The sequence below is a fragment of the Botrytis porri genome (assembly GCF_014898465.1).
Source record: "Botrytis porri strain MUCL 3234 chromosome Unknown BPOR_017, whole genome shotgun sequence".
NCBI lineage: Eukaryota > Fungi > Ascomycota > Leotiomycetes > Helotiales > Sclerotiniaceae > Botrytis > Botrytis porri.
The window spans coordinates 419,455-438,142 of record NW_024066091.1 but is presented as its reverse complement, the minus strand read 5'-3'; the positions used below and the strand labels follow the sequence as shown (position 1 = coordinate 438,142).

Sequence of the window (18,688 nt, the reverse complement as noted above, 5' to 3'; positions counted from 1 at the left end):
AACAGAAGTGGATCGCACCTGCAGAGGAGCGAACAGCCCCTGGCATTGAAGTTAAATTGCTAAATTCGGTTGCGACGATCACGCCGCTCAAATAGTCCCTTATCTTAGCACGTCTAAATACCCTTAGGGAGGTTCAAGACAGACGTTAATTAATATAAATAAATAAATAAATAAAATTTATTTTTCAATCGAATTTTTCAAAAATTTCAATTTTTAACCCAGATTTTTGTATATTTTAAAAATCTAATTTCTTTAAAAAGAAAAGTTGATTTTATATAATAGTTATTATAGAAATAGTTTTTTATAATAAAATTATAATTAAATCTATTTTCTTAGAAATATAACAAGAATATTGATATAGAAAATAGGCTTTTGAGATATTATTAATTTGTTATTATTTAATATTTTTTTTCTTTTCAAAAATAATAATTAAGTTTTAAAATCTAATAATAATAATAAAAAACCATGATTTTGGTACATTTTGAAGTGGCCCACATGGTGATATGCAAGGATTATTACACTGATAAGACTAAGAGTGGATTATTCAACTTTTTTCCAGAAGAATTTGTGGGTCAGCCTACATTCTGATGAACTACGTTATCTTAACTTCTACTCATACCCCATCATCCTCTAATGAAAATACTTATAAACTCCAGAGATGTGTTTCCAGCACTTCTCCAACGCCTCTACTACCTCATCCGGCAATTCTCCATTCTCCAAATCGTTCAGATTTTGCTCCAACTGCTCGACACTACTAGCTCCTACAATCACCGCATCATTCAATTCTTTCTTCATGGAAGAGTGATGCGCCATCCACCTCAATCCACATTCAGCCTCGGTAAGTCCATGTTTCTTAATCACAGGTCGAAGAATATCTTCCAATGCGTAGAGATTTCGATCATTAATGTAGCGGCCATGATGTAATTGTCCTTGTGGCTTGGAAGGATCGAAGCGGGAACCAGCTTCGTACTCGGTTTGATCTCGATGGTATTTCGAGGTGGGGAAACCACCGGCTAGTGGTTGAAATGCATAGAAAGACATGTTGTAAAAGTGGAGACAAGGGATAAGTTCTGCTTCTACCGAACGGTTGAAGGCGTTGTAAAGACCCTGGTAGACGGATGGCTTTACCCAACCATTTTTCTCGGCAATGTCGCAGATTCGAGCTACCTCCCAGGATGTAAAGTTGGAAATACCGAAACGATCGAATCTTCCTTCTTGGTGGAGTTTGTTGACCTCACTAAGGGTATCTTCGAGGGGGGTGCTGCGATCGGGACCGTGGAGATAGAACATCTCTATACGATCTGTATTCAGCGCTTTCATACTGGCTTTGAGATCACGACGGACATCGGCAGCAGAGAGAGAGTATGTTTCCCTCGTGAGCCAAGACATTGCTCCCTTGGTAGGATACAGCTTGGTTTGCATAATGAGGCCACGTGATTGCCTATCTATTTCTGCGAGTCTTTCTTCGGTGGAACCGCCGCCATAGGCACGGGCAGAGTCAACTTCTGAATGGCCATGTGCTTGGAATACATCGAAGATTTTCTGGGTGCCTTCAACGGTTGTGACACGGATTCCATCACCTAGAAGGGAATGATGATCTTGAGTTGAAGGAGTTTAAAGGGGAGATATATACCTGGTCTGCCAATGGTCATTGAACCAAAGACAACGTTGATTGCACTTGTTGGAGTATGCATCTTGATTTATGTTAAAAGTCTTGATTGAAATCAAGAAATATGTATCTTGTCTGCACAATATTGTTTGTTTGCTTCTCTACTATGAAGTGAACGAACGAAGATGTAGTATTTCTCAACGGACTTTACGGGCATAATAACTATTAAACCCAAAACCATCATTCTATTTCGAGCGGAAGGTCGACCCCTCCCCCAATTGGTAACGGGCATAAAATTGCATCGTCAGGTACAAGCGAGGTCGCTTACTCTGATAGGAGGTAGGTTGGTAGGTATCAGCATCAATGAGCAAATACTGCAGTACAAAATTCCATGAATGAACGCATCACAAGCATTTTCATACATTAAATCTCTAGTCAAACCGGAAAAACATGAATCAGCGGCATACATTAAAACCCGAATCGGTAATAAGAGCCTCATTTGATTCTAGGACGGAGAACATTGAATGATTAGGAGGTTTGACTTGATGGTAGTTCCTATAAAAATGATTTTTCGGCCGAAAGATTCGTCTGATGCGGTTGGTGCACTTACCTCCCGGATTTATTAAAGGTAGTTGGACCCCCTCCCTGTGGTGACAAAGTTAATATTATAGACGAAGAGAAATTCAGTATAAATCCCCATATAAATTTCTATTATATAAATAACGATATTAATCTCTCTTTCGTTATTAACGAAACGCTGATTTCGTTAATAATGAATATTATCGGCACAAAATACAACTCATTTATTGTTACATTTTTAATAAAAAAAAAGAAAATTAGGGCTCTTAAGATTCCAAAATCTTCAAATATTAAAGTTATAGGAAAAATGGATGGAAAGGTATATACATAAAAACTAGGAGGAGGTTATAAAAGTGAATAAGAGTTATAGAAGAAAAGAAAGGAAGTAAGCGTAGGGGCTAGAATGAATGAAGACATTAATTGAAAATCTAAAGGAAGATCTATTCATTAATCGCAACACTTCACCTTCGATTTATTCTTTAACTAAAAGCTTTACTACTATACTACATAATATAGAATATATTAGATAAATAATCTGATTTTAATATAAATAAACCTTTTTATTTGAAAGTAATTGCTGTTACAAGAGCTGCCTCTAGGATCACGTAAAAGTGGCTAAAGATCTCTCGAAATAATTTAAACTAAACTTCAAATAGAAATTTAATAAGATTAATAACTAATTATAATTCTTATAACTATATTAATGAAACTAATAATTATTTTTAAGTATAAAGCTTTATATATAAAGAAACCCTATTCCTTATATAGACCTTCGTTCTCTACAGAACTATAAGGCTCTGTTCTACTTGAATCCTTTGGATCTTATGAATTTAGACATTTATTCTTCAATCCCCTAGATCCTCTAGGTCCATTACGTGACCGTTTGGCCATGTGACGCGGTATGTTGGATACCGTCGTAACACACATTTACCCCCCCTCTTTCAACCTAGATCAATGAATCTCTTAAACCCTTTATAATCTAATTAAAGTTCTTTCTTAATTAATATTAATTAAATCTTAAATCACTTGTTATTAAATAAGCTTCTTTATATTTATATTTGAGATTATACTAACTTTAATTAAAAGTATAAAAAAAATTAGCTTATGAAAATATACTTTTAAATATAGAGAATTATATACTTTAAATAATAAATAAAGTATTAAATAAGTATTGATATACAAAAAAAATCTAATTATATTAAGAAAGAGTATTTATTGAATAAAAAGCTTCTAATATATTATATTAACAAAAGGTTGATATTTAAATTTAATACAATAAGTATTAAAAAAAGGGTAAATTTAATAAAAAAGTATTTTTTATTCAATATTATAATAAATACAAAAAGATAAATTATAATATAAGAATCTATCAAAATAATATAATAAATCCTAAATTATTAGAATCTTTATAATTTCAATCAATTGATTCGATTATTATTGAATAATATAATTTTGAAAGTATAAATTAAGATGAAAGTGATTTATTTACTAATATAACCTATTCACTAATAAACCATGTTATTACTAAAGCAATAGTATTCTAATATTATTATATTTATTATTTCGATTTTGTTCAACTATTTAGCTCTATAATATAATCTTGTCCTTTATATTAATAGAGTAGTTCGATAGGCCCTAATATATTATATTCTATATCGATAGAGTAATTTAATGGAAGAAAAGGAAATAGAAGATATTAGGTTTTAAAAAGAAATTATATATTATTGATGTATTATGGGAGAAGGTGAATATAAGGCTTATAAATAATAAATTAGAAATTATAATAGGATTCCTAAAGGACTTAAAGTATTAAAAAACAAAGACAACTTTTTGAAAGGGATACAACATTATAATTAACTACAGCTTTTATAATATTTTGAAAAGAATTGAATAAAAAGAGAAAGATTATTATAACAAAATAGGAAGTATAAAGTTTCTATAAGTATATTAAGGGATTTAATAAAAGAAAGATTTTTGAATATAATAGATTAATAATATAAACAATTTGAAGGATTTGAAAGAATTGCTTGGAAAATTGTTTATAGGTTTTAATAGGGAAGTTCAAAAGAGGATGAGTTTTTATTTCTTTTTTCTATTTATTTTATTCAATTAGAATTATATACAAGTGTATTGTATGGTCTTAATATAACTAGATAGATTGAATCGATTATGACTTTATTACTACTACTAATAATAAATATGAACTTATTCTGAAGTTTATAAATAATTATTTTAAATAATAGAGTAATTGTATTATCATTTTTAATTATAATCTTTATAAAATAAAATAAATTTATTATATTTAAGATTTATTAATGTACTTTTCAATAAAATTTATGTATAAAATTAAACTTATTTCTTTTACTTTAATATTCTCTCTATAATATAGAGAATTTTGTGAAAATGTTTTAATAATTATAAAAAAAAGGTTTAAAAATATTAAAGAAGAATTTACTTTGATATTATTTTTATTATCTTTAAATTAATTTTTATAACTTTTGTAAGTCTTAACTTGTTAATAATAAATCTTCATATTCTATATAATATATTTTCTCATAAAATTAAAGATTATAATAAATTCAGATAAATTCTTAATCAACTAATTCTTAGTATTTTCAGATTCTTTTTCAAATAAGTTTCTATTATTATTCGAGATAAATTCAAGTATATATAAGATAATTAGAGTTTTAATTAGTTTAAATATCACTTAGGTATTTTTAAAAATATAAAGATATTAAAGTTAAAGGAATTACTATATTTAATATTCTTAAGTAGCTAAATAAATTATCTTTAGCTATAATAAATAATTTTATAGAATAAAAATATAAAGAATAAAAAAATAATAATAAGAAATATATGAATATATTATATAATATTCAAAGCAAATCAAGCTTAAGATTATTATAGAGAATAGCTATACTATTTGATTACTTTGAATATAGGGAATAATAAGAATAAATTATAATAAACTAGAATCACTTAAAAAATAATCATAAAAATTATATATATTATTTATATCCTGAATAAATAATGAAGAAGTTTATTTTGAGTTAAGTATAGATTAATAATATACTGATATAAGAGTTTAATGATTAAGTCGACCACCCTACTTTCGGGCCACCCCTGTTTTGGGCCACCCTTTTACACCAAAAATCGCTTTTTTAGCCTATTAATATCTTTATCAATATATAATCTAATATAATAAAAATTTGAATATATATAATTTAAGCCATTTTAAGCTTATTTTGAAAATTTGAAAAATTTAGGAATTTTCTGTATTAAGATTTAGAGCTTTAAAATATCGATTTTTAAATTTATATGGGAATTATATACAAATTTGAAACTTTTATAAAATCTTTAATAACTTTTTAATAACAATTATTAAAAGAAAACTATATATCTTTTTGAAAGTTTTGAACTTAAATCTATATAGAAATTAAAAAAAAATTAAAAAAAATTAATAAATATAGAGATATAGTATACAATAAGTTTAGAATAGTATAAATAATCCCTGTAATTTTGAGGGTATTCTTTTAAGTATTTATTTATAGGAAATTTTCTTTTTTTCTGAATCCTTCAAGATAAATATGTTATAAATTTATAATAAAATTTTATAGTTTATTTTTAATAAAAATTATTAAAAAGCTATTAAAGATTTTATAAAAGTTTCAAATTTGTATGTAATTCCCATACAAATTTAAGAATCGATATTTTAAAGCTTTAGATCTCAATATAGAAAATTCCTAAAAATCTGAAATTTTCAAGGTAAGCTAAAAATGATCTGAATTATATATATAAAAATTTTCAGTGAATTCTATTCATAAATAAGAAAGTTAAAAATTCCATTTTTGGTGTAAAAAGTGGCCCAAAAGGGGGGTGGCCCGAAAGTAGGGTACCCGACTTAATGCGACACATATAGGGTTTTTCGTGACAAGATCTTAAACAGATTAGTTTTGAATTAATTTTGAAGAGAATCTATTAAACGATTTTTCAAAGGAATGTAAAGCAGGTCATTTATTTCGCTTAGGTAGAGGGGCTGAAGGGATATTCATAACCTTGTTATGGAAAAATCTGAAAGATACAACGTTAGTAAATTGACATATAATCTAACTCTTTAGCATTAATGATTCTATACTCCTTCTATACCTATAGAATCGACTCTCTTTGGAATAAATGATTGAATGATGGAAAGAGGTTAGAGAGGGAAAGGTAATGGTGTGAGAGTTTCATGACTCGGGAGAGGGGTAATTCCTGGATTAGGCCCTTCGAAATATTTCTTTTGCTTGTTGCAGAGGAAGGGAAGGAAGGTTATGACTGCACTTTCTGTTTTTCTTTCGGGGCTTATCCGTGGTCTTATCGACATGTCTCTCGCTCTCTGTCAGCGAAGAACAGACCGGTGGATGATTAGATATCAAACTGATTTTTACTCTTGAGTGATTTGAGTGTGGCATCAAATCATATATAGTAAGATAGATAGTAGGTGCCTATGAATGACCTCAGATGACTACTAGGCCATATTAATATTTGAGAAATAACAAGTAGATATATATACGCACCTCTATTTGGGCCAAAAATTTGATCTCGAAATCTGATTTTGATTTTGTGTAAAGCTAATTTGCATAATGTAGTTTATCAGCATATAGCCCATATCAGCATATAGTCCACTTTCATCTTAATTTATACTTTCAAATCTATATTATTTAACAACAATTGAATTAATTAATTAAAATTATTAAAAATCTAATAATTTAGGATCTATTATATTATTTTGATAGGTTCTTATATTATAATCTATCTTTCCATATTTATTATAATATTAATTAGATAATACTTATTAAAATTCCCTTCTTTTTGATGTTTATTATGTTGAATTTGAATATCAATTTTTTATTGAGATAATATATCAAAAGCCTTTTGTTTAATAAGTATTCTTCCTTAATATAATTAGGTTTTTTTTGTATGTTGATATTTACTTAATACTTTATTTACTTTCTAAAATATATATATCTTTATAATCAAAAATGTATTTTCATAAGCTAATCTTTTTATGCTTTTAGTTAGAATTAATATAATCTTAAATATAAATATAAAAAAACTTAATTAATAATAAGTTATTTAAGATTTAACTAATATTAATTGAAAAAAAGTTTTTGTTAGATTATAAAGAGTTTGAAAGATTTATTGATTTAGATTAAAAGAGAGGGGGGTAGGTATATAAATTTGAATATTTAATTTCGAGAGTATAGTTTTAGAATTAAATAGGATTAAACCTGTTTTTTGAAATTCTGATTTTATATTCTAAGAAATGATTGATTTCTTATATATAGTTTTAAAAGCTATAAAGAATTCAATCTTCAAAATATGATTGATATATATCTTAATAAATTCATTAATTTGATTATTATATAAATGTTTTAGATTGTTAAAACAATTAATATTAAGTGGTTAAGTTAAATGATTTGAATATAATAATAAATATAAATATATAATATTATTCTCTTTATAGTATACTTGAAAAGCTATTAATTTATAGCTTTTATATCTATTTAGTATTAATGTTCGATATTTACTTTTTCTTTAATTCTTAGTATACTTGTTAAAGTATTTCAATTATTTTAAAATAGTTTTATCCTTTTTATTTCCATATATTATTACTATAGTTCATTCTCGATTATTTAGTTATATTGATTTGTTTCTATTATATTTCTCAATATTAATAATAATTATTATTATATATATAATCCTCATTATGAAATCTATTTCATTGAAATCATAGAAATCTTTATTTAAAATACTATATTTTGGTTATATATTCGCAATTAATCGAAATCATTCTTTAATAAGCTTAAAATCCTTATAAAAAACTCTTTGAAAATCATAAACATAATTAAAATATATCTTTAATTCGATTTAATATTTTACAAATCAATACACCTAAAGCTTTCTAATATTCTTTACACTTTTTAATTCAAGAATATAATTTACTATATTTTTTATATTTTTAAATTTAAATGAAAAACCTCTCAAATTTATATTGAGTATATATTTAATAATAATATCCTCTTCTAACTCTAAAAGATTATAAAATTTATGCCAATATTTTATATAAAAAGTAAAACCATTAATTCTATATTGTAATATTATATATAAAATATTATATATATTAGCAATCTTTTGAATACTTTGTTTTTTATTTTTCTAAATAACTTCGATAATAAGGAGTATATGGGCTTTTTGATTATTCGAATTTATAATGAATTGTTAATAAAATGTGTATTGAAAAAGAAAGGTATAAATTGAGGTGGAAATGGGCTATATGCTGATAAATTACATTACCTGCTTGTATAATTGATACCTTAATATAATCACTATTTTCTGATCTGATTATGAGATAGTGATTTCAAAGATGAAATCAAACACAATCAAGATCAGATTCCAGGAATTCTGGTTGCCAGACGGGCTCTTTATTGGAATCCTTTTCAAATATTTTTGTGCTCAAAGCTATTGTAGGTTTTGATTGATCTAGTAATTATATTCCAGCGCTTTGATTCTGCGATGGAAAAAGGATTAGTCATCCAAAGATATTATCTGTGAATCGATTTTCTCCCAGAATGATGCAACTACCAACCTACTAGGCAACAAAAAACTGACTGATTACTAGATGTTGCTATATCTCATGCTCAAACTTATTATTAACATACATACACAGCTTGGTATCTCATTCCTAATCACATAAGAAACATAGTCCAATAAGGAGGGATATTCCCTAAGGATAATAAGACATTCACATTCATCCCTTTGCGCGCTTTGTGCTGTTTTGAGAGTTTTTGGCGGTTTGCGCTTTTTGTGCGGAGGCTCGCCACCTTAACAACAGTCATACAAACTTACTATACAATACCGTGGTTGATATCTAGTTCCTTCGAATTTGGAATAAAGTTTCTTCCAAATTTGACTTTTAGTAGAAGTCGCTTTCCGCAAAACTTATAAGGTTAAGTAAGGATGGCTTTAAAAGAAGACATGACGGCCACGACCTGTCCAACAACAACAAACAACAGTATCAATTCTGGTGAGAAGATGGAGAATATTTCAACTCAAAATTCAGTATTGATCACAACATCATATTTATTATCGAATCTTCATTGTCCCTCTTGTGTTTCAAACATTCAAAAGTCCCTTTACGCCTTAAGCCCCCGGCCACAAGATGTTACTCCATCTCTCATGTCTTCATGGGTGACTGTCCAACACGATAAAAGTCTATCAACTAAAGTTATTCGGAAGGCGTTGCAATCTGCTGGATTCGAAGTGTGCGATGTTACGTCTGAGGAGTACGGTAGTCTGGCAAGATCGCATATACAACATGACACTGATACAGGTTACCTAGACCAGGTGCTTCATAAGTGGTCAGCTACCAGAAGACCCCGAAGACAATTTTCATCGTCATACTTTGATTTGAACTATGACCGGCACTTGGAGAATTGTGAGATTTGTCGCCAGGACGCTACCACGGGAGCGAATCAACAGAAAGTTTCAAAGAATTTGGGACAATCAAGTATACTTTCAGAGCCGCCATATAATAACAATACAAATGACGGTCGGAACGATGGTACTGCAGAAAGTTCCGGCAAGAGAATGGAACCTTTGGTAGTCGTTGATTCCATCGATTCAGTTCCTCACACATTTCGAGCATCCTTAGCTATTGGTGGTATGACATGTGCCTCTTGCGCCAATAACATCGTGATAGGACTCAAAAAGAAGTCCTGGGTGAGAGATGTCGTTGTTAATCTCATATCGAATAGCGCTACAGTTGACTACGCCGACGAAAAATACACATGTCAAATAGTTGAAGAGATAGAGGACCTTGGCTATGATGCAGCTTTGGATAGTGTTGTTGATTTGAAACCGGAGCCTCAGACACAAAAAGTGACGAGGACGGTTGAGATTATGGTCAATGGCATGTATTGTGGTCACTGCCCTCCTCGAATCAACGACAGTCTGACCAGTTTTGGCGATCGCATTACCATAGAGAGAGCCTTGAGTTTAGAGAACCCAATACTCAAGATAACTTATACCCCATCGGCACCCACTTTCACAATCAGGCAGATTCTTTCCAAAATCTCCAACGTCGAAGAAGGATTCGTACCAACAGTATATCATCCACCGACTATCGAAGAACGATCTCAAATTATTCACAAAAGGGAGCAACAACGAATACTGCTTCGAGTTGTCGTCACTCTCATCATCGCAATACCTACTCTCCTTATCGGCATCATTTTCATGAGTTTGGTACCGCCATCTAATAAAACCAGACAATTTTTCATGCAACCTCTTAAAGCCGGCGTCGATCGTGCGCAATGGTCACTTCTCGTCATGGCCACGCCGGTATATTTTCTTTGTGCCGATGTCTTCCACAGAAGAGCTTTGAAGGAAATACGCTCATTATGGAGACCTGGCAGCACGACACCAATACTTCAAAGATTCTATCGTTTCGGAAGCATGAATATGCTCATGTCACTAGGCACTACAATTGCCTACGTATCATCTGTGGCTCAATTAATTGCTGCTGCAATTCATCCGACTGCTATGGTAGACGATAGCTCTTTCTATTTCGATTCAGTTATCTTCCTGACTTTGTTTTTACTCGTTGGCCGTCTTATTGAAGCTTATAGCAAGTCAAGAACTGATGACGCTGTAACTATGTTAGGGAAGCTACGACCTTCAGAAGCACTTTTGATTGTCCCGACTTCGTCCTACGAACAAGACGGGGATTTTATTGTTCCATACTCTGACGAACATTCAGGAACCTCGGGTGAACAAAGCTCCATCAGAAGCGTCAATGTTGATTTACTTGAGTTTGGTGATACTATAAAGGTCTTACACGGTGGTTCCCCAGCATGTGATGGCAAAGTTATCAAGGGAGAGACTAAATTCGACGAATCGAGTTTGACTGGGGAGGCAAAGTTGGTCAAGAAAAGTGCGGGAGATGAAGTATTTTCTGGAACAGTCAACAAGGAATCCCCAGTAACCGTCAAGATTACTGGAGTCGCTGGATCTTCAATGCTCGATCAAATCGTCAAGGCAGTTCGTGAAGGACAAACCAAAAGAGCACCCATGGAACGAATTGCCGATACTCTAACCGGCTACTTTGTACCTGTCATTACCCTCATTGCTATTCTCACTTTCATTGTTTGGCTTTCTCTCGGACTTTCAGGAGTCTTACCAGACGATTATCGTGGGTCTAGTGGTTGGGCCGTTTGGTCTCTTCAATTTGCTATTGCAGTCTTTGTCGTTGCATGTCCTTGTGGTCTAGCATTGGCCGCTCCAACAGCGCTGTTCGTTGGTGGTGGGCTTGCAGCTCATCATGGCATTCTAGTGAAGGGTGGTGGTGAAGCATTTGAGAAAGCTAGTATGCTGGATTGTGTGGTATTCGATAAAACAGGCACCTTAACCCTAGGGGGTGAGCCAACTGTTACAAACTTCGAATTTGTCTCAGAGAACGAAAACAATCTGATTACCTCAAGCGGCCAAAGTAGCTCAAACATTCACATTGTTCAAGGCGATGAGAATATGACAAACAATAACATTATCTCAGATAATTTGATTGTCCCAACGAACGACAAAGAACAAGATCTTTTGAATCTGATCAAGGTCGCCGAAGAAAATAGTAGCCACACCGTGGCTAAAGCCATTGTCTCATTCTGCGCCAACAATTCAAAACATTCTTCCAAAGCCTTAACAGATATCGAAGAAATGCCCGGATACGGTATGAGAGCTAGTTTTGATAGCGGAAAAATGCTAATTGGGAACGAGTCGCTTATGACACAACATAACGTCAAAATCACCCCTATTCAACAATCTCGCTTCGAGATATGGAAAGAGCAAGGCAAGTCGGTAGCACTAGTCGCTAATTCTACGTCGAATGGGCCATATAAACTCACAGCCGTTTTTGCAATCTCTGATCCTATTCGTCCAGAGGCTATTTCTATTATCTCAGCCCTAAAAGCGCGTGGTACGGCTGTGTGGATGCTTTCAGGCGATAACCAAACTACAGCCAATGCTATTGGTCAGCAAGTTGGAATTCCCTCGACCAATATCATAGCCGGAGTTCTGCCCTCAGAAAAAGCAAACCAAATTTCCTATCTTCAAAAGTCTCTCCCCTCCAAACGCCTTAAAAACAATTCATCTCCCCAAAGAGCGCTCGTAGCAATGGTCGGCGACGGCATCAACGATTCTCCTGCTCTAACCACTGCCGACGTAGGAATAGCTATAGGTTCCGGTTCTGATATCGCTATCTCCTCGGCTGAATTCGTGTTAGTTTCTAGCAACCTCCATTCGCTAATTACTTTGTTGGATTTAAGTAAAATGGTATTTCGAAGGATCAAATTCAACTTTGGTTGGGCTCTGGTTTATAATTTGGTAGCGCTACCGGTGGCAGCAGGCATATTCTATCCAATTGTTACGGGGGGAGGAAATCACGTTAGGTTGGATCCAGTGTGGGCAAGTTTGGCAATGGCAATGAGTAGTATCAGTGTGGTTTTGAGCAGTTTGGCGCTGAGGAGTAGAGTGCCAGGATTGGGGTTCAAGGCTAGGAAGGTGGAAGAGTGATTTTGTAGATTCAATGGCCCCGAATAGAACAATGGGAAGCGTAGATATTTCATGGCATATTGCAATCTCTGGTAGTGAACTCATGTCAGGTGATAGAAACTTTTTGTAAAGGTTTATTCAAATCTGAATGAATGTTTAGTCTAGCTTGAATATATACTGAGATTAATCTTGCCACCCATAACAACACAAACATCCCTCGTGGCGCAATTGGCTAGCGCGTTCGACTGTTACTTGAAGTAATTCAAACAAAAATATCGAGAGGTTCGTGGTTCGACCCCACGCGAGGGAGGTGAAATTTTCGTTGGTTAATTACGATTATCATTTTACAATATTTAGATTATTAATTTTTTTTTTAAAAGTATTTTCTTTTTTTATATAAATAATATTTAATATTGATTGTTAAAAAATTTTAATACCTTATTAATTTATATAAACAAAAACTTAAACAATGGATAAATTCTTTAATTTCTCTATGAATCTGAGTCTACGAACAAGGTTGGTGGTTCGAGCCCACCCGAGGGAGACTTCTTTTGCTTTCGTTTTTGTCCTGCTGTGGCATGGTAGATCATTATCTCGTCGCTTCACGAAGTAGTTTTTGGGAGAGAAATCTTTGAGCATATTGACTGACACGCTGGCCCGTGCACCCGCATTGGGATAAGCCGACCCGATGTCATCTTCACATCTTCAGTTCCCTTGCTTCCCTTTTGCCCTACGTGAAAAGAGATGGGGGTGTGGTGGGGTAATATCAAAGCCTTGTGGAGTTGTAACTTCTCAAAGCGGATCTGATTGGATAAGAAAAAACTCCGAGGTGGGTGCTTTTAAAACTTTTTTTGATGTGCATGAAAATTTTGTTTTAGCTGAAGCTCTATGGATTTATCCTAGGATCAATTTCTTGAGCAAAAAAGGTAATATATTCATTGGATTTTGTTCCTCCTAAACAAAATAAGCCAAGCGTCAGTTCCGTGAAAAGAACCTGCTCGAAAATCTTCAAATAATCAAAAAGACATGTTGATGAGAGTGGGATTCGAACCCACGCCTATTACTAGACCAGGAGATTGCAAACAACCATTTGTTAAGAGTTATGTACCTTAACCTGGCGCCTTAGACCAACTCGGCCATCTCACCTACTTGTTGCAGAATCTGCTCGAGGTTTCTTTATAAGAAGCTGTTTCCAAGCGGGGCAAAAAGATTAGACTCATTAGAGGAAGTACTTTCTTCTCCACTCCATACTCAACGAGTGACCCGCTATACATCTGAATTCAAAATGGGTAAATTTTTCCTTGCTCTCGACTCATAAAGCGTAAGGTGTGTCTTCACAGCGAGAAAAGCAATATAGTGATAGGAATTTTTTAGTGATTTCTCGATTCATTTGTTCATACAGGATGACCTTGTCGCCTGGAACGTTTTTCCCTTTAGATTGATAAAGCCCACCTGCTAATCAAAATCGATGTACCCCCACCGTAACGCCTCGCTATTCCTTTCTATACCTTTGAGATATTATCATTCCTATTCCGTTTTTCCTGTCGTGGTTTTTCCATATGCTCCACCTGCCGCTTTCCTCATTTCAAGAGCTCTCTTGTATGGAGGTGCTGTTGGAGGTTGTACAGGATCAAGTGTGATGCGATCCTTTGGTAAATGATATGAAGCATCAGCATCATAACTAGATAAATCGCCACACGCCAAAAATGGAGCTATCCATCTTCCTGATTTTCTGGCTCTCGCTTCATCATTAGGAAGTTTGATTTCCCATACTCCATCTTCTCTTCGTGTCGTTGTCTTGACTTGATTTTCTGACAGTTTGTCGTCTTCGACATTTTGTGCATCAATAGTTGGAACTATTGGCTCTCGACTAACAGCTGTATCGACCATTTTGGCCAGTCTATCCCCAACGCCCATAGGATCTTCCATGCTAGCTTTGAATCCTTCTGGAGGTTGGAAATTTAAGCAGACAATAAAAGCTTCTACACTGCTTGCACGACTTGACCTTGGTTTTGCAACAACCACCCTTTCGAAGAAAATTTTCAATTGTGCAAATAGAAGATCAACATTTCTTCCTCTGAAGATCTTTGCAACAAACTTTCCACCTGGACGGAGGACACAAAGTGCAAGATTCAAAGCGGCGAAAAGTAATTGTGATTGAACATAAATGTCTAGATCGTGAAGACCTGTGACATCAGGAGCACCATCACTAATAACAAGATCTACGGGGTTTGAAGCTTGTTGAGACGAGGATTTCGGATCATAGGAAGAATCGAGAGCACTTAAAAGTAATGGAACGGTTGCCGGATGTGTGATATCTGCTCGAAGCGTTATGATTCCTTGTAAAGGGCTCATGGGTTGTAAATCGATAGCCACAATTTTTACATCTTTCTTAGGTTTCAATTCGGTCTGGTTTGATGGCCGCTTCTCTTCTGTTGAAGATGGGAGGTTGATTTCAAGTATATTTTGTCGCATTCTAGCCTCCTTGTCTTCCCATGCTGCCCGACCAAATTTCTCTCCTTTAATCAAGACTCGGGATAGGACTTGAGACCAACTTCCAGGGGCAGCACAAAGGTCCACGACACGAGTAACATCGGAGAAGAGGTCGAATTCTAATACTAAGTTAGTCAAGGTACTTTGCGCAAAGCAACACTGCACAGAGTAATTATATAGTGGGGTTAATGCCTTCATCGAGTTGTAATAATTTGAAAGCACTTCGAGCTCTCCATCCTTGTTCTTTTGCGAGCCTGTAGTAAGCATCGCGCTTATCCTTTGAGGATTTTCCCATCTTGGAAATGGAACGATGATGAATGAACAAAGATGTGGAGAAGAATTGAAGTTATCGATGAATGATTGATTTTTACGACAAGGCTGAACTACTAATCTAGCGCGGGGCTGAAAGGCTAGATCGACAGGGGTCTCTAGGAAAAAAAGTTATTGATATGCTTTTCTGGGAGAAACGAGTTGACTTGATACAACGAGAAAATTCAAGAATATCGACCTCGAGAATTTTCAATACAAGATGGATAATAAGCAGAAGAAACGCTCTCATTCAGAGACCAATGGCTCACAGAAAGCCCCAAAACGTCAAAAGATCCAGAAACAATCCAAGAAACAAAAGAAAGATGCGCCGAAGAAACAAGTTGCGGTAGATTCTTTACCATGGAACGAAGTAACGATGCCAGATATGTTTGAAGATGCCGAAGGTTTCTATGGATTAGAAGAGGTGGATGATGTTGAGGTAGTACGAGATGGAGATGTTGTCAAATTTGTACGTATTTCCTTGAAGGAGATCTGAAAGGGTGCTCATTTCTCTTAGGTATCTTCCAAGATACAGCCTAAAAAGGACGACGACGAAGAATTCGAAGGCTTCGGCGATGACGGTGAGGATGAAAAAACAACGGAGATGGATACCACTAGCGAAGTGAAGTCAATCCTGCAACCCACTGAAGAGAGTATGGAAAATGAAAAACCAGAAGGACAGAAAGAGATCATAGAGAAAAAGCCAAAGCCCGAGAAGAAACAGAAGAAGGAAAAGCCGGATACAAAAGACCAGGAGGACAAGTTGCCACATAAGAAGGAAAAGAAGCAGAAAAAAGAGAAAGCGCAACAACAGCCCATTGACAAAGATGCCGGCCTTAAACAAGACCCTCTCAAGAACGTTTTCGAAGCACTCGAAGAAGATGCTTCAAAAGAAGTTGACGTTTCAAGCTGGGAAGAGCTAGATCTTTCATCTAACACTTTATCCGCATTATCTAAAATGGGCTTCTCGAAGCCAACTCCAATTCAATCAGAGGCTATACCAGAAGTACTAGCTGGACACGATGTTGTTGGAAAGGCATCTACTGGTTCTGGAAAAACATTGGCCTTTGGAATACCGATAGTGGAAAAGTGGCTTGAGACATATGGGGAACTCGATGAGGACGAGCTTAAGAAAAATACGAGACCGCCAACCGCATTAATTCTTTCGCCAACAAGAGAATTGGCACATCAATTGACTGAACATATCACAGCTTTATGTAAGGGTATGCCTACAAGTCCATGGGTGGCTGCTGTTACTGGAGGTCTTTCCGTTCAAAAACAACAACGTCAATTAGCCAAGGCAGATATCATAATCGGTACACCTGGTCGTCTATGGGAGGTTATAAGCTCTAGCAATGAATTATCAGCCGGCTTGAAAAAGGTTAGGTTCTTGGTCATTGATGAAGCAGATAGACTTTTGACCGATGGTCATTTCAAAGAAGCAGAGGAGATTTTAAATGCTTTGGATCGTACACACGGTGATGAAGAAGACGAAGAGGAAGATGCATTACCACCCAGGCAGACTTTAGTTTTCTCGGCCACTTTCCATAAGGGTTTACAGCAGAAGCTTGCAGGAAAGGGCAAGCAATCTTTCAAGGATGAAAGTCAATCTATGGAGTATCTTTTGAAGAAGCTCAATTTCAGAGAAGACAAACCCAAATTTGTTGACGTTAACCCAATCTCGCAAATGGCAGCCAATTTGAAAGAGGGCATGGTAGAATGTGGCGGAGAAGAAAAGGTAAGATTCAACAAACCACAATTCACATCCACACTACTAACAACCCACAGGATCTCTACCTCTATTCCCTCCTCCTACACCACCCTAACCAACGAACCCTGATCTTCACCAACTCCATCCACTCCGTCCGCCGCCTAACCCCCATGCTCCAAACCCTCAACATCCCCGCCCACTCCCTGCACTCCCAAATGATCCAAAAAGCCCGCATGCGCTCCATCGAAAAGTTCTCCCGCACAAACAACACCGGTTCCGTCCTCGTCGCCACCGACGTCGCAGCACGCGGTCTCGACATTGGCGGCGTCCAACTAGTCATCCACTACCATCTCCCCCGCACCGCAGACATGTACGTACACCGATCCGGTCGTACCGCCCGTGCCGCCGCTTCCGGATCCAGCATCCTCCTCTGCGGCCCCGAAGAAGTCGTCGGAACCCGCAGATTGGTCGCGAAAGTCCACGCCCGAAATGCCCTCAATGGCGAAGGAAAGAAATCCAAATTCTACATCCGCAGCTTGGATATCGATCGCAGAGTCGTGGCCAGACTGAAGCCTCGTGTGACCCTCGCGAAAAAAATCGCAGATAGTGCGTTAGCGAAGGAGAAGAAAGGTCACGATGACGATTGGGTTAAAAACGCAGCGGAAGAATTAGGCGTTGAGTATGATGAGGAGGAATTTGAAGCGTTGGGCGGAGGGAGAAAGGGTAGGGGAACGGGAAGACGACTGAAGGAGAAGGAAGCGAGGGGGATGAGTAAAGCGGAGGTGGGAGCGCTGAGAGCGGAATTGAGAGCGCTGTTGGCGCAGAGAGTTAATGTGGGGGTCAGCGAGAGGTACTTGACGAGTGGCACGGTTAATGTTAATGAGTTGTTGAAGGGGGCGAAGGGTGAGTGGTTGGGAGAGGTGGAGGGGATTGGTATGGAGGATGAGTGAGGGGTGATGGGTGGGTTTTGGGAAGGTGTAGTCAGTGTACTGTAGCATAGTATAGTGGATTAAATTAACCTCTTCTTGATGAGGATTGTTGGCAATGAATAATATAAATCTAACCATACTACATACAGAGTATGATCTAAACTCCTCAGTCCTCACTCACTTACACACTCATTCAATCACTCACTCAAAGCATGCACGTAACGATTATTTAAAATGTATATTCCTACAAGCCGACTACCGACTCTGAATGACCAGCTAACCTCTTACTCATTAAATACATAATGCTACTTCTCATCCGCATTATCCATCCCCAATCCCCAATCCACAATCCCCCCCACCCCAAATCAATCCTCCACACTCCCCAATTCACACAAAACATTGAAAAAGAACTGCCTATGCATCATAATCGAAGAAGACCACCGATCACGACACGTATAAGCACGATATCGATAACCC

The 18,688-nt window shown here is 35.4% G+C and overlaps 4 protein-coding genes across 4 annotated transcripts; 2 read left to right on the top strand and 2 right to left on the bottom strand.

The window, feature by feature from the left end:
• Positions 1–630: 630 nt before the first annotated feature.
• On the bottom strand, positions 631–1,694 carry EAF01_010665 (uncharacterized protein; the record flags this gene model as incomplete). Its single annotated transcript, XM_038918922.1, has 2 exons — positions 631–1,580; positions 1,634–1,694. The coding sequence occupies 2 exons, from the start codon at positions 1,692–1,694 to the stop codon at positions 631–633; spliced, it is 1,011 nt and encodes a 336-aa protein (XP_038765625.1).
• A 7,493-nt stretch (positions 1,695–9,187) lies between these two features.
• EAF01_010664 (uncharacterized protein) lies at positions 9,188–12,790 on the top strand (the record flags this gene model as incomplete). The annotated part of the gene is made up of 1 exon (XM_038918921.1): positions 9,188–12,790. The coding sequence occupies one exon, from the start codon at positions 9,188–9,190 to the stop codon at positions 12,788–12,790; it is 3,603 nt and encodes a 1,200-aa protein (XP_038765624.1).
• A 1,506-nt stretch (positions 12,791–14,296) lies between these two features.
• Positions 14,297–15,557, bottom strand: EAF01_010663 (uncharacterized protein; the record flags this gene model as incomplete). Its single annotated transcript, XM_038918920.1, has 2 exons — positions 14,297–15,381; positions 15,455–15,557. The coding sequence occupies 2 exons, from the start codon at positions 15,555–15,557 to the stop codon at positions 14,297–14,299; spliced, it is 1,188 nt and encodes a 395-aa protein (XP_038765623.1).
• Positions 15,558–15,791: 234 nt separating this feature from the next.
• On the top strand, positions 15,792–18,232 carry EAF01_010662 (uncharacterized protein; the record flags this gene model as incomplete). The annotated part of the gene is made up of 3 exons (XM_038918919.1): positions 15,792–16,040; positions 16,089–17,309; positions 17,360–18,232. The coding sequence occupies 3 exons, from the start codon at positions 15,792–15,794 to the stop codon at positions 18,230–18,232; spliced, it is 2,343 nt and encodes a 780-aa protein (XP_038765622.1).
• Between the last annotated feature and the right edge of the window lie 456 nt (positions 18,233–18,688).